Source organism: Pseudorasbora parva, chromosome 1, assembly GCF_024679245.1.
Source record: "Pseudorasbora parva isolate DD20220531a chromosome 1, ASM2467924v1, whole genome shotgun sequence".
Lineage (NCBI taxonomy): Eukaryota > Metazoa > Chordata > Actinopteri > Cypriniformes > Gobionidae > Pseudorasbora > Pseudorasbora parva.
In genome coordinates, this window is record NC_090172.1 from 13066127 (window position 1) to 13078232 (window position 12106).

Below are 12106 nucleotides of genomic sequence, written 5' to 3' on the forward strand. Positions count from 1 at the left end.
AACACACATTTACATATGCTCAAATTTGCATAAATGTACAAATGCGCTTAACCGCCCTTTAACTTGTCTTGCTTACAGCCTGCAAGTCGGTATCGGACGCCAAATCGATGGTGCCTATAGTGAAGCAGCCCGTGTTCCTGCGCAGTATGTCCGCTCCCTCAGATTTGGAAATGATTGCCAACAGTGATGTGGAGTTCACACATGGAGTGCAAAGGTACCTCTGTGACAGCAGAAGCATCCAATAACAGTTATAGAACGAATATGTCGGTTCAACTCAATTGCTGATTTCTAAATTAGCCAATATGTGCACATGTAATAAGCACATATCGGTAATTTGATATGAATGTTTCAATGCGTGGCAACCACAGTCAGCCTACATTTAAAAAAATAAACTACAATGTTTGGTTTTTCTTTATTAATATATTTATTTATTTAAGCATTCATTAATTAATCCATATATTTATTTATTTGCATGTATTTATTAATTAATTAATTTCCAAATATTTATTTATGTTTTTTTTTTTTTTACTTTCTCTTGTGCCAGCTTAATTTGTCATTTTAAAATTAGATTTCTCAAGCTGTTTAAAAACATCTCTCTTTTGTTCAAATAAAGGGGTGTTCAGCAAATCAATAATTTGGTGACGCTTGTTGCTCAAAAATATACATTTCAAATTGGCTTTAATGGGGTGGTTGGATGCGATTTCACTTTTTTAACTTTAGTTAGTGTGTAATGTTGCTGCTTGAGCATAAACAGTATCTGCAAAGTTACAGCGCTGAAAGTTCAATGCAAACGGAGATATTGTCTTTTAAAGTTATGGCAGTTTATTGCCTACAAAAATGGCCGGTTTGGACTACAACAAACTTCTTCCCGGGTTGGTGGCATCATAAACCCTTGCTATTAACATAAACACTGCCCGTGATGTGACTCCTGCCTGTAATGGTAAGGGCCGTGGCGTTTCCGGCAATCTGTGCTTGGCACTTCAGCCAATAAAAATACATGAAACTACATTTGGCCATCTAACCAATCAAAGACCATTGCGTTTTTCGGAGGGATGAGCTTCATAGAAGCAGGAAGCAAACGAGCTGTTCAAAGGACAGTGGAGACAGCGGTGTGGAATAAAGGTACAATATAAGAAAAATACAGCGTTTAAAAAAAAGAAAGAAGTATTAAGACATGTTATACTGTGCCCCATAAACACAACCAAGCCTAATGGAATGGGTTCAGGTAAAAAGCAAAATGTTGCATTTTTTTTTACAAACTGTATAAACTAATTGTCTGACTGTCCAGGAGGCGCCTCCACCCATCCAGTCACCGGAGCAGCTCTTTTACGCTACTACAATCATTGGCCATTGAAGACAGCAAGGACAAGCCCACGTACAGCGTGCTCCTAGGGCAGCTGTTTGCCTTCATAGGAACGACACCTGATCAGACTGTAAGATCAGACACATGCAGCAGGACACTTGTCAAGTTCACTACTCTCACTTGCAATGTTTCTAAATTGGGTCTTATGTCTGCAGGTGTCCAGCACCAGCTTCCTGTCAGCAGCTCAGACGCGTTGGAGGAGAGGTCGCACGAGGAAGCAGGCTCTGGTTCACATGCGAGAGCTGCTCACCGCTGCTGTCCGGGTGGGAGGGGTCACACATCTGGTTGGCCCAGTTACCATGGTGCTGCAGGGTGGACCAAGGTACACTTTAAGGTTTAACCTCAGGTTGCTGCAAAACTACTTTTAAATTGATGTTCGGGGTCAGTAACATTTTTCAAAGATATTAATACTTTTATTCAGCATTGATGCATTCAATTAGCCTGACAAGCCAGACCCACATCAAGATGTTTGGTCTGGAAACTCACCATAGACAGGGCTCAATCCGAGGGGCGGGATAAACGGTTGTCTTTCAAACTCCCTCTGCACGCGATAGGATAGCGCTACAACCAACCAGAGCAATGAAGGTGAAACAGAGCTCGCTGACAGATTAAACATTCACCGTATCCGGTCGGCTAAACTCCGAACACATCTTCCCTTCTTAAGAATGACTTCAGTGCCATTCTTTTCTCAGAGAAAAGCTTAACTCCAAGTCTTCCAGAATCGCAGTCAAAGCTGATTCGAAAGACCGCCGCCGTTCGCCAGTTTCTGTGTTTACTAGAAGCACGCAAACGCAACTCGGCCGTCGTCATTATGGCCCCGCCCGCCGACTATACACGATGTGATTGGCCCATCCAGAGTGAGGGGAATACAGCTCAGAAGGGTATTGAGAGTTCCTAGACGACACTTGCGGGCAGATTAAATTTGCTGCCGCTAGGGTGCGTCTAGATTTCTAGGCTAGCATTCAATTGTAAAGATTGTTAAATAATGAAATAATTGAAAATTAAATAATTGTTTCCACAAAAATATGAAGATTATTATATTTTACTCTATTTTATAGAGAAAAAAATGTTATTTTCTATTATCAGTTTCTATTTCTAATACACTATATTACCAAAAGTATTGGGACACCCCTCCAAATCACTCAGGTATTAAAATCACTTCCATGGCCACAGGTGTATAATATCAAGCACCTAGGCATGCAGACGCTTCTACAAAAATGTGTGAAAGAATGGGTTGCTCTCAGGAGCTCGGGTGAATTCAAGCGTGGTACCGTGATGGGTTGCCATCTATGCAATTAGTCCATCTGTGAAATTTCCTCACTACTAAATGTATTCCCCGGTCAACTCTTAGTGGAAATATAACTGGGTGGAAGCAGTTGGGGACAGCAGCAACTTAGCCACAAAGTGGTAAGCCAGTGTATGGTGAGGCACACAGTGCGCAGCAGTTACCAACTTTCTGCAGACAATAGCTACAGACCTTCAAATTTTGTGTGGCCTTCAGATTAGCTCAAGAACAGTACGTAGAGAGCTTCATAGAATGGGTTTCCATGGCCGAGCAGCTGCATCCAAACCTTATATCACCAAGAGCAATGTAAAGCGTCGGATGCAGTGTTGAAAGCTCACCGCCACTGGACTCTAGAGCAGTGGAGACGTGTTCTCTGGAGTGACGAATCGTGCTTCTCTGTTTGGCAGTCTGATGGACGAGTCTGGGTTTGGCAGTTGCCAGTAAAACTGTACTTGCCTGACTGCATTGTGCCAAGTTTGGTGTAGGGTTGTTTTTCAGGGGTTAGGTTTGGTCCCTTAGTTCCTGTGAAAGGAACTCCTAATGCTTCAGCATACCAAGAAATTTTGGACAATTTCTATCTCCTGTTCCATCCTCCATCTCCTGTTCCAATACATACCATTGCATGGCAAGGTCCATAAAGACATGAATGAGACCTCAACCTGATAAAGACCTTACTTGACCTCAACCTGATAAAGACCTTACTTGACCTCAACCTGATACAACACCTTTGGGATGAATTAGACCTCACAAATGCGCTTATAGTATAATGGTCAAACATTCTCATAAACGCACTTCTGAATCTTGTGGAAAGCGTTCCCAGAAGAGTTGAAGCTGTTATAGCTACAAAGGTTGGGCAAACTCCATATTAAACTCTACTGATTAAGAATGGGATGTCATTAAAGTTAATGTGCATGTAAAAGCAGGCATCCCAAAACTTTTGTCAATATAGTGTATGTTAAAATTGTATTTATTCCTGTGATGCAGAGCTGAATATTCAGCCTCATTCTATCAGTTTTTATTGTGTTCAATTATTAACAATGGTTCTTATTATCAGTGATGGAAATAGTTTGGAAGATTGTTTTCAGGATTCTTATGCATCACAGTTTATACAAAAATATGAAGCAGCACAACTGTTTTTAACATTGATAATAAGAATTGTTTCAGCATGCAAAAAATGTTTCATGCAAAGCAAGAATAAATTAAAAATATTTTTACATAGAAAACAGTTAATTTAAAAGTTTTTTGTATATAATTTATATATATATATATATATATATATATATATATATATATATATATATATATATATATATATATATATATATATATATATAATAGTTTACTGTATTAATTATCAAATAAATGCTGTCTTGGTGAGCGTAAGAGATTTTAATATTGCTAGATAAATTGCATATCTACAATGAAGCCAAGTGTGTGTGTGTGTGTGTCTATGTGTATATATAGAGTCGAGGAACTGACCTGTGGTGGCATGATGGAGCAGGTCCAGGAGGCATTTGGAGAGACTATGACATCAGTGGTGTCTCTCTGTGCCCGTTACCCCATAGCCTGTGCCAACAGCATCGGCCTGCTATGCACCATCCCTTACACCAGGCAAGCATCTTCAGCCTCATGAAATGAAATATTTTTATTGGTTTAGAGACCATGTAATTTTACCTAGGTGGCTCTTTTTTTTTTAAATGTATTTGTAAATGTTGAAATTAAGAAGTATTTTTCATTATTATTCCATGTTAACTAATATACACTGCTAGGCCAAAAGAAAGTCAATACTAAGGAGTCTATGATTGGATCATTATTGCTGTGATTATTATTTTTCGAGCATGTTATAACTACACAACGTGTATTTCCATCAAGAGGTACATCCATTTTTGTCCTGATGAATCTTGACATTGTCATCCTAAAATATGGCCATGATGTGTCTTCCTACTTAAGCCCCGTTTCCACCACAGGAACTTTACCCAGGAACTAGGAACTTTGGGTGGTACTTCATGTGTTTAGAACGCAGGAACCAGGGTCTAAATGAAGTTCCGGGTAAATATTTCCCCCTCCAAACGGCCCTGCTCGCGAGGTAGTACTTTTTCAAAGTTCAGGAACTTTCGAGGGCGGGACTTGGGCGCTGAACATGCTGATTGGTTGAGCTCACGCAGCATTTTAGTTCAACAGACATTTTTAAAAGTCTTTTGCGAGGTTCGTTCTGCGTTCAATAAATATCAGTCTTGCTCTCTGTCTGGTGGGGCGCGGTCGTCTCAGCCATCTCACGTTCAATGTCCGTAATAGCTGATAATAATATACATTGTCATTTTAAATCTAGCTTTACAAGCTTTCTGAATATGCTGCATGCTGCTGAATCTGCATATTAATGCTCTTTTCTGTCGTTGTTAATTACCTCTTTAGTAAACCTATACATAACCAGCAAAAGCAGCACAGCTTGAATCTCTTCCATACTTGTTATTAAATTTTTTTCACCATGTAAACGACCTGACCGATTACTTTTAAGTGTGTGTCCTTACATGACGTGACGGCGCGCGCCGCGCTCATGTTGACAAGAGAGGAAAGTAAATTTTTCTGAGGGGTAAACTTTTTATTTCGTGAGTTATGAAGATAATGTTGGAGTAATGACACAGCGTATATTGCCCCGGGCAGTTTTTACTTTAACTGCGCCTGACAGAAGATTTTTTTCTCTGGGATGATTATTACACTTTACAACAAATAGATATAAATAATACTGTATTAGTCCTGGTGGCCGTTAAGAGTTGCTATGGCTACAGTTAACACAGTCCAGCTGCTGGAGAAAACAGCAGCGACATTTTTGATGCGGCAGACAAACTGCATGTGACAAAATGATTGCGATTGAAAGTCATCACATGTAAACATCAGATCGGTTTAGATAATGTCTCATGTAAACAGTCCTTTCAATCGGTACACTTAAAAATGATTACTGTCCTTCACTGATTTGGAGGAGCAGTTGCGCGCAGTCCTACATCACCGGACTAATTTGCCTAATCTTCTCGGAACTTTATCGCGGTCGAAACGCAGACAGCTGCAGGTCTGGGGGGGAGAAAAGTTCCTGTAAAAAAGTTCCTGGTACAAATTGTTCCGGGTAATTTTGGTGGAAACGGGGCTTTAGTTTTTTAACAGATGAAAAGCTACACAGTCCATCAATTATGTTTAGAAGAACCATTGTTGCCAAATGTATGAACATTTTAGAAAAATAAAAGAAACATCATAATCGCAGCAATAATGATCCAGTCATAGACTTGGTTAGGCAGTGTACTTTACAATAAGGTTTGATTTGTTGACATTAGTTAGGTTTTACCAACAACATAACATTTAGTAGGCAATCATACATTAATAACAAGGAATATTCAGATGTCTTGAAGTTACATCTGAAGTCTGATGGTGTCCACAGGAGTGAGGAGCAGTGTCTCGTCCGCAGTGGTTTGGTTCAGCTTATGGACAGGCTGTGTAGTCTAAGCAGTCAGAGGGACTGCAGCTCGAATGAGAAACAAACCAAAAAACAGAAAGTAGCTACGATGGCCTGGGCTGCTTTTCAGGTGCTGGCCAACCGCTGCATCGAGTGGGAAAAAGTCGAAGGTGAGGAATGTTTACCGTTCAAGAAGTACCACTACAAACCTGTTTAACTATAACTGATGCTAACACTGTTGTCAAATAGGAGGCTCCACAGATGCAGTGCATTCTGGACTGGCACGACAGGTGTCTAGCTTATTAACCAATCACCTGGCCCGGGCGACAGACTGCTGCGGTAACCAAGCGGCTGGGAATGATGCCCTGCAGGATGTGCTCAGTTTGCTCAACGATCTGTCCAGGTAATTCTGGTTTCACTTATTTAACTTCACTTATATCATGCTTTACATTGATATAATGCCAAATTTCTTTGAAATATGGTTAAAGTGTACTGTCAGAATTGTTGGTAAACTAAAGTATAATTTAATGTCATTTCTATTTTCATTTGTAATCATTGAGTTGCAATGCTTTTGAGTCGACTGGATGATGCTTTTTAACCGCGTTTGTAGTTCTAATCGAATCCTCGTCCAACTCGCAATGGGTTGTGGGCAATATCAGCCGTTAGATTCAAGGGGGTAATCTAGCACTCGGAAAGCGTTCCACCCATAGGGGCGGCCATTGCTAACCAAGCCATCACCTGCTGTTAGCATTCCATTGACTCCTATTCATTGCATCACTTTGACAGTGAATAACTTTACATCTGAGGCGTTTAAAGACTCCATTTGTCCATTGTTTATTTCTAAAGAAACACGACAATGCATAAAAGGCTCCATTACCTTGTTATTTTAAACTATCGCCCCGTAGAAGCTGTTTTTGTAAAAATAGGCTAACGAATTGCGTCATAACCAACACGACTCTGTCGCACAGTAGAGAAATTACCGTAAAGACAGGAGGAGACGCTCAGAAGCTATCTTTTACTGTCAATGAGGCAGTCGACATAAAGTCAAGGGAGAAGAATGGGGTGAAGCCGATAGTGAGCCGAAAGCAACGGGACAAAACATTTTAACAACGTGATTCAGATTTCACTTTTCACAACTACTAGAAGACCTACAACTGTAAGACAGGTTGCTTACGTCACATCTACGTCGTCAAGCTCAGTCTGAGCCTGCGCAGTTCGCTCAGCCGTCAGGAAGTGAGTGCTGCTAATTGACTTCATTTTTCGCATTTGAAGTCTATGGGCTCACTGTGTCCATTTCTTTTACTGTCTATGGTTAGAGTGCACATTGATCCGTACTTCGAATTCAGACCGGAAATGGTAAACCATCCGGGTATCTTTGGAATACTCTTTTCAACATACTACGATTTTGGACGTACTAATTCTATTTTCGAATACTATTAAGTATGGATAGTATGCGAATTGGGACGCTTTCACTAGGCGGTTTGGTTTGTTTGCAGGGTTTCTGGGGTAACCTCTGCTGTCATTGAGTGTGCATTCATTCAGCATGTCTCCTTCACTCGTTCAGTCATGTGCGAATACATGTTGTGCTTGGTTACATCTGAGCGCATGTCCCTTTGACGCAGAATACAGCGGTGTTGTTCTGCATCATACCCGAGTACCTGACACCCAGATGAACACGTGATAGTTGGTTTTATGTTTTAAGTATTTCATTAGGCTACTGTATTGGCTCATGCACAAAATATGCTAGTTATAAATGTCTGATAGAACACTGATGAGAATATTGCTTGAGAATAAATTATATTTACACCAATATTTTTTGTTTGATTTGAACTGTTTCTCCTCTCCCAAGGAGCCACATAGGCAAGACAATCCTGAGCCAGCCTGCCTGTGTGTCCAAGCTTCTGTCATTGCTCCTGGACCAGCGGCCCTCGCCCAAACTGGTGCTGATCATCCTGCAGTTATGCCGTGCTGCACTGCCGCTTATGAGTGTGGAGGACTGTGGGAATGTAGCACTTCCTTCCTGGAGCTACTCCACAAATACACTGGACGCAGAGCAGCAAGACGCCAATGATCCTGCCTTCCGCATCGCATCACTGCTGCTGGCCAAGCTGGCAGACTATGTGGTGCCAGGTATGAGAGATTGTTGTTTGGCATAAAATTTATTAATTTTATATATAATTATTAAATAAATTTGTATATAATTATTAAATAAATATTTAATATATATAATATATTTATATATTAGGGCTGTCAAAAAACACGTTAACGCACATTCATTTTAACGGCACCAATTTTATTAACGTGGCATTAATGCAGCGCACATTTTCTATTTGATCCGTGGCCTAACCCATGGTTCAGTTAGAGAACACACACTACAAATAAAAACTGAATGTGTCTGTTCAATATAATGTGATTTAGCTGCTGAGGGAGTGTCAGCACAAATGCAGCAGGAGTCAGAATACTTTCACCGTGATGAATGAGCTGAATGAGCTCTCCTGATGACAGCTGAGGTAATCGCGCCAGCACTCGCGGCAGCCGTTCACAGTGCGTGTTCAATCTGGCGTGTTTTCAGTTCATGCCTTTGGAAGCTTAACTTTCATAGGAATTAATTTGAGAAGTTGAAACACTCACTTTGCTCCGCCGGTCCGTTAACATGAATGCCTGCAGCCATAGATATACATGATAAAGGCCAGATGTCTCGTACGCGCTGTTGGCCAATGGAGGTCGACGTCCGCAACTGGCGGCCATCTTGTCACTGGCAGCTCACTCACTACATACTCATGAATAATTATAACCATGGACTTCAATATAAAAGTAACATTGAACAGAACGGAAGGTGCAATGAATATACACGCACAAGGTATTTATGTTAAATCAATATATAGGCTCCTAAAACTGTGTACCGAATGGCAACATGGCAACATGAGAAATTATATATATATATATATATATATATATATATATATATATATATATATATATATATATATATATATATATATATATATATATATATATATATATATATATATATATATATATATATATATATATATATATAATATAATACACACACACACATATACAGCTCTGAATTTTTTTTTCCAGAGCTAGCTATAGCTAATATATTAGGCCTATATAATATATACACTTTTATAATAAAATCATTTGTATTTTAAATTAAAAAAAAAAAAAAAAAAAAATGCAAACTAAGTTTATTTTAACTAGAAAAAAGATTGGTTGTCATAAAATCGTTATTGGTGTCAATAAAACCTATATAATTGAACAGCTCGATTGTGGTATCAGCCTTGATAACGTGCACACAAGTTAGCCGTGATACACAAGCTGCACGATTAAGTCGTTTATTGTAACGAAAAGCTTCAATTTCAACGTGTTAAAGCATCCAGATATGTAGCCATGTTAATAACGTTTGTAAGAAACCAAACCATTTGTGAATCCGTCAAGATTTCAGCGAGATAAGAGTATTTATGTTCGTACAGATCACTCATTTTACATCAGGTTCCACAGAGCCCGACAGCCTGTGACAAGATGGCCTGCAGCTGCGAGCTGAGCTGTGAGTGAGATCCCACTCCCCATGCACGGGTTGAAAACATGCGGAAATGGCTCCCTCTGCTGGCTGTAGTCTTTAGCCTCTGGCCAAAAATTCCTCCGATGATGCAAATTGATGATATTTGCGTCATCTGAGGATTTTTTCCAGAAATAAAATGCATGAATCTCTCGTCTCAGGGGGATATTAGGGGGGGAAGCATGATCATTTGATTATACTTTCAGAGTTTCTATGGATACAAAGCCATATGCTAATCGCTGAAGTAACCCTTAAACACCATCACCACTTACAGATTGAACTAAATACATTCCAACGGCTAAATCAAATATGCAGCAGGTTACTTTTCTGAACAAGAGCGCTCCCGAGTCCGTGTTTCTCACTGTTCACATGAATCACACGCGCACACACACACACACACACACACACACACACACACACACACACACACAAAATACCGGCAGTTTAATAGGGAACTGCATCTCTAAAATGAGCCACACTATATTCCTACTCGTGGAATATGGACATTCTCCAGGTATGGTGTGGTACTGGTGCGCTCACAGGTCTGCATGACAGCTTTCACATTAGCACATTTTTATACAAACTGTGCCCTGTTCTGAGCTAAACTGCCAGTGTAAAAACTCCCTTTATTAATATTCTTAAAATGTGCCTTGCGAAAGTATTCAGCCCCCTTGAACTTTGCGACCTTTTGCCACATTTCAGGCTTCAAACATAATGATATGAAACTGTAATTTTTTGTGAAGAATCAACAACAAGTGGGACACAATCATAAAGTGGAACGCAATATATTGGATATTTCAAACTTATTTTAACAAATCAAAAACTGAAAAATGGGGCGTGCAAAATTATTCGGCCCCCTGAAGTTAATACTTTGTAGCGCCACCTTTTGCTGCGATTACAGCTGTAAGTCGCTTGGGGTTTGTCTCTATCAGTTTTGCACATCGAGAGACTGAAATTTTTGTCCATTCCTCCTTGCAGAACAGCTCGAGCTCAGTGAGGTTGGATGGAGAGCGTTTGTGAACAGCAGTTTTCAGTTCTTTCCACAGATTCTCGATTGGATTCAGGTCTGGACTTTGACTTGGCCATTCTAACACCTGGATATGTTTATTTTTGAACCATTCCATTGTAGATTTTGCTTTATGTTTTGGATCATTGTCTTGTTAAAGACATTGTCTTGTTAAATCTCTGTCCCAGTCTCAGGTCTTTTGCAGACTCCATCAGGTTTTCTGTATTTGGCTCCATCCATCTTCCCATCAGTTTTAACAATCCTCCCTGTCCCTGCTGAAGAAAAGCAGGCCCAAACCATGATGCTGCCACCACCATGTTTGACAGTGGGGATGGTGTGTTTAGGGTGATGAGCTGTGTTGCTTTTACACTAAACATAACGTTTTGCATTGTTGCCAAAAAGTTAAATTTTGGTTTCATCTGACCAGAGCACCTTCTTCCACATGTTTGGTGTGTCTCCCAGGTGGCTTGTGGCAAACATTAAACAACACTTTTTTTCTTCTTGCCACTCTTCCATAAAGGCCAGATTTGTGTAGTATACGACCGATTGTTGTCCTATGGACAGAGTCTCCCACCTCAGCTGTAGATCTCTGCAGTTCATCCAGAGTGATCATGGGCCCCTTGGCTGCATCTCTGATCAGTCTTCTCCTTGTATGAGCTGAAAGTTTAGAGGGACGGCCAAGTCTTGGTAGATTTGCAGTGGTCGGATACTCCTTCCATTTCAATATTAGCGCTTGCACAGTTCTCCTTGGGATGTTTAAAGCTTGGGAAATATTTTTGTATCCAAATCCGGCTTTAAACTTCTCCACAACAGTATCTCGGACCTGCCTGGTGGGTTCCTTGTTCTTCATGATGCTCTCTGCGCTTTAAACGGACCTCTGAGACTATCACAGTGCAGGTGCATTTATATGGAGACTTCATTACACACAGGTGGATTCTATTTATCATCATTAGTCATTTAGGTCAACATTGGATCATTCAGAGATCCTCACTGAACTTCTGGAGAGAGTTTGCTGCACTGAAAGTAAAGGGGCCGAATAATTTTGCACGCCCATTTTTTCAGTTTTTGATTTGTTAAAAAAGTTTGAAATATCCAATAAATTTCATTCCACTTCATGATTGTGTCCCACTAATTAAAAATTGCAGTTTTATATCTTTATGTTTGAAGCCTGAAATGTGGCAAAAGGTCGCAAAGTTCAAGGGGGCTGAATACTTTCGCAAGGCACTGTATAATATCCTTGGGGGGCTTGAGCCCCTGCCCCTTTGAAAGTGAAAGTGCCCTTTTCGATTGCACCACAGTGCCCCCACCAACGTGATTTCCACCGAGCGCTATTTCTACCGAGGGGGACCTCCAGTCCCCTGTCTGCAGTCACATGATCCTTCAGATATCATTCTAACATGCTAATTTGCTGCTCAACATACACA

At 40.3% G+C, this 12106-nt stretch overlaps 1 protein-coding gene across 7 annotated transcripts in view; it reads left to right on the forward strand.

The window, feature by feature from the left end:
- Nucleotides 1–12106, forward strand: part of LOC137048043 (probable E3 ubiquitin-protein ligase HECTD4) — a 128087-nt gene that overhangs the window by 56738 nt on the left and 59243 nt on the right. For all 7 annotated transcript variants that reach the window (XM_067426058.1, XM_067426281.1, XM_067426205.1 and 4 more), the window contains exons 30-36: nucleotides 79–214; nucleotides 1289–1433; nucleotides 1519–1685; nucleotides 4113–4259; nucleotides 6076–6260; nucleotides 6340–6493; nucleotides 7940–8220. In XM_067426058.1, coding sequence (XP_067282159.1) covers nucleotides 79–214; nucleotides 1289–1433; nucleotides 1519–1685; nucleotides 4113–4259; nucleotides 6076–6260; nucleotides 6340–6493; nucleotides 7940–8220 — 1215 coding nt within the window. The remainder of the gene's footprint in view (nucleotides 1–78; nucleotides 215–1288; nucleotides 1434–1518; nucleotides 1686–4112; nucleotides 4260–6075; nucleotides 6261–6339; nucleotides 6494–7939; nucleotides 8221–12106) is intronic.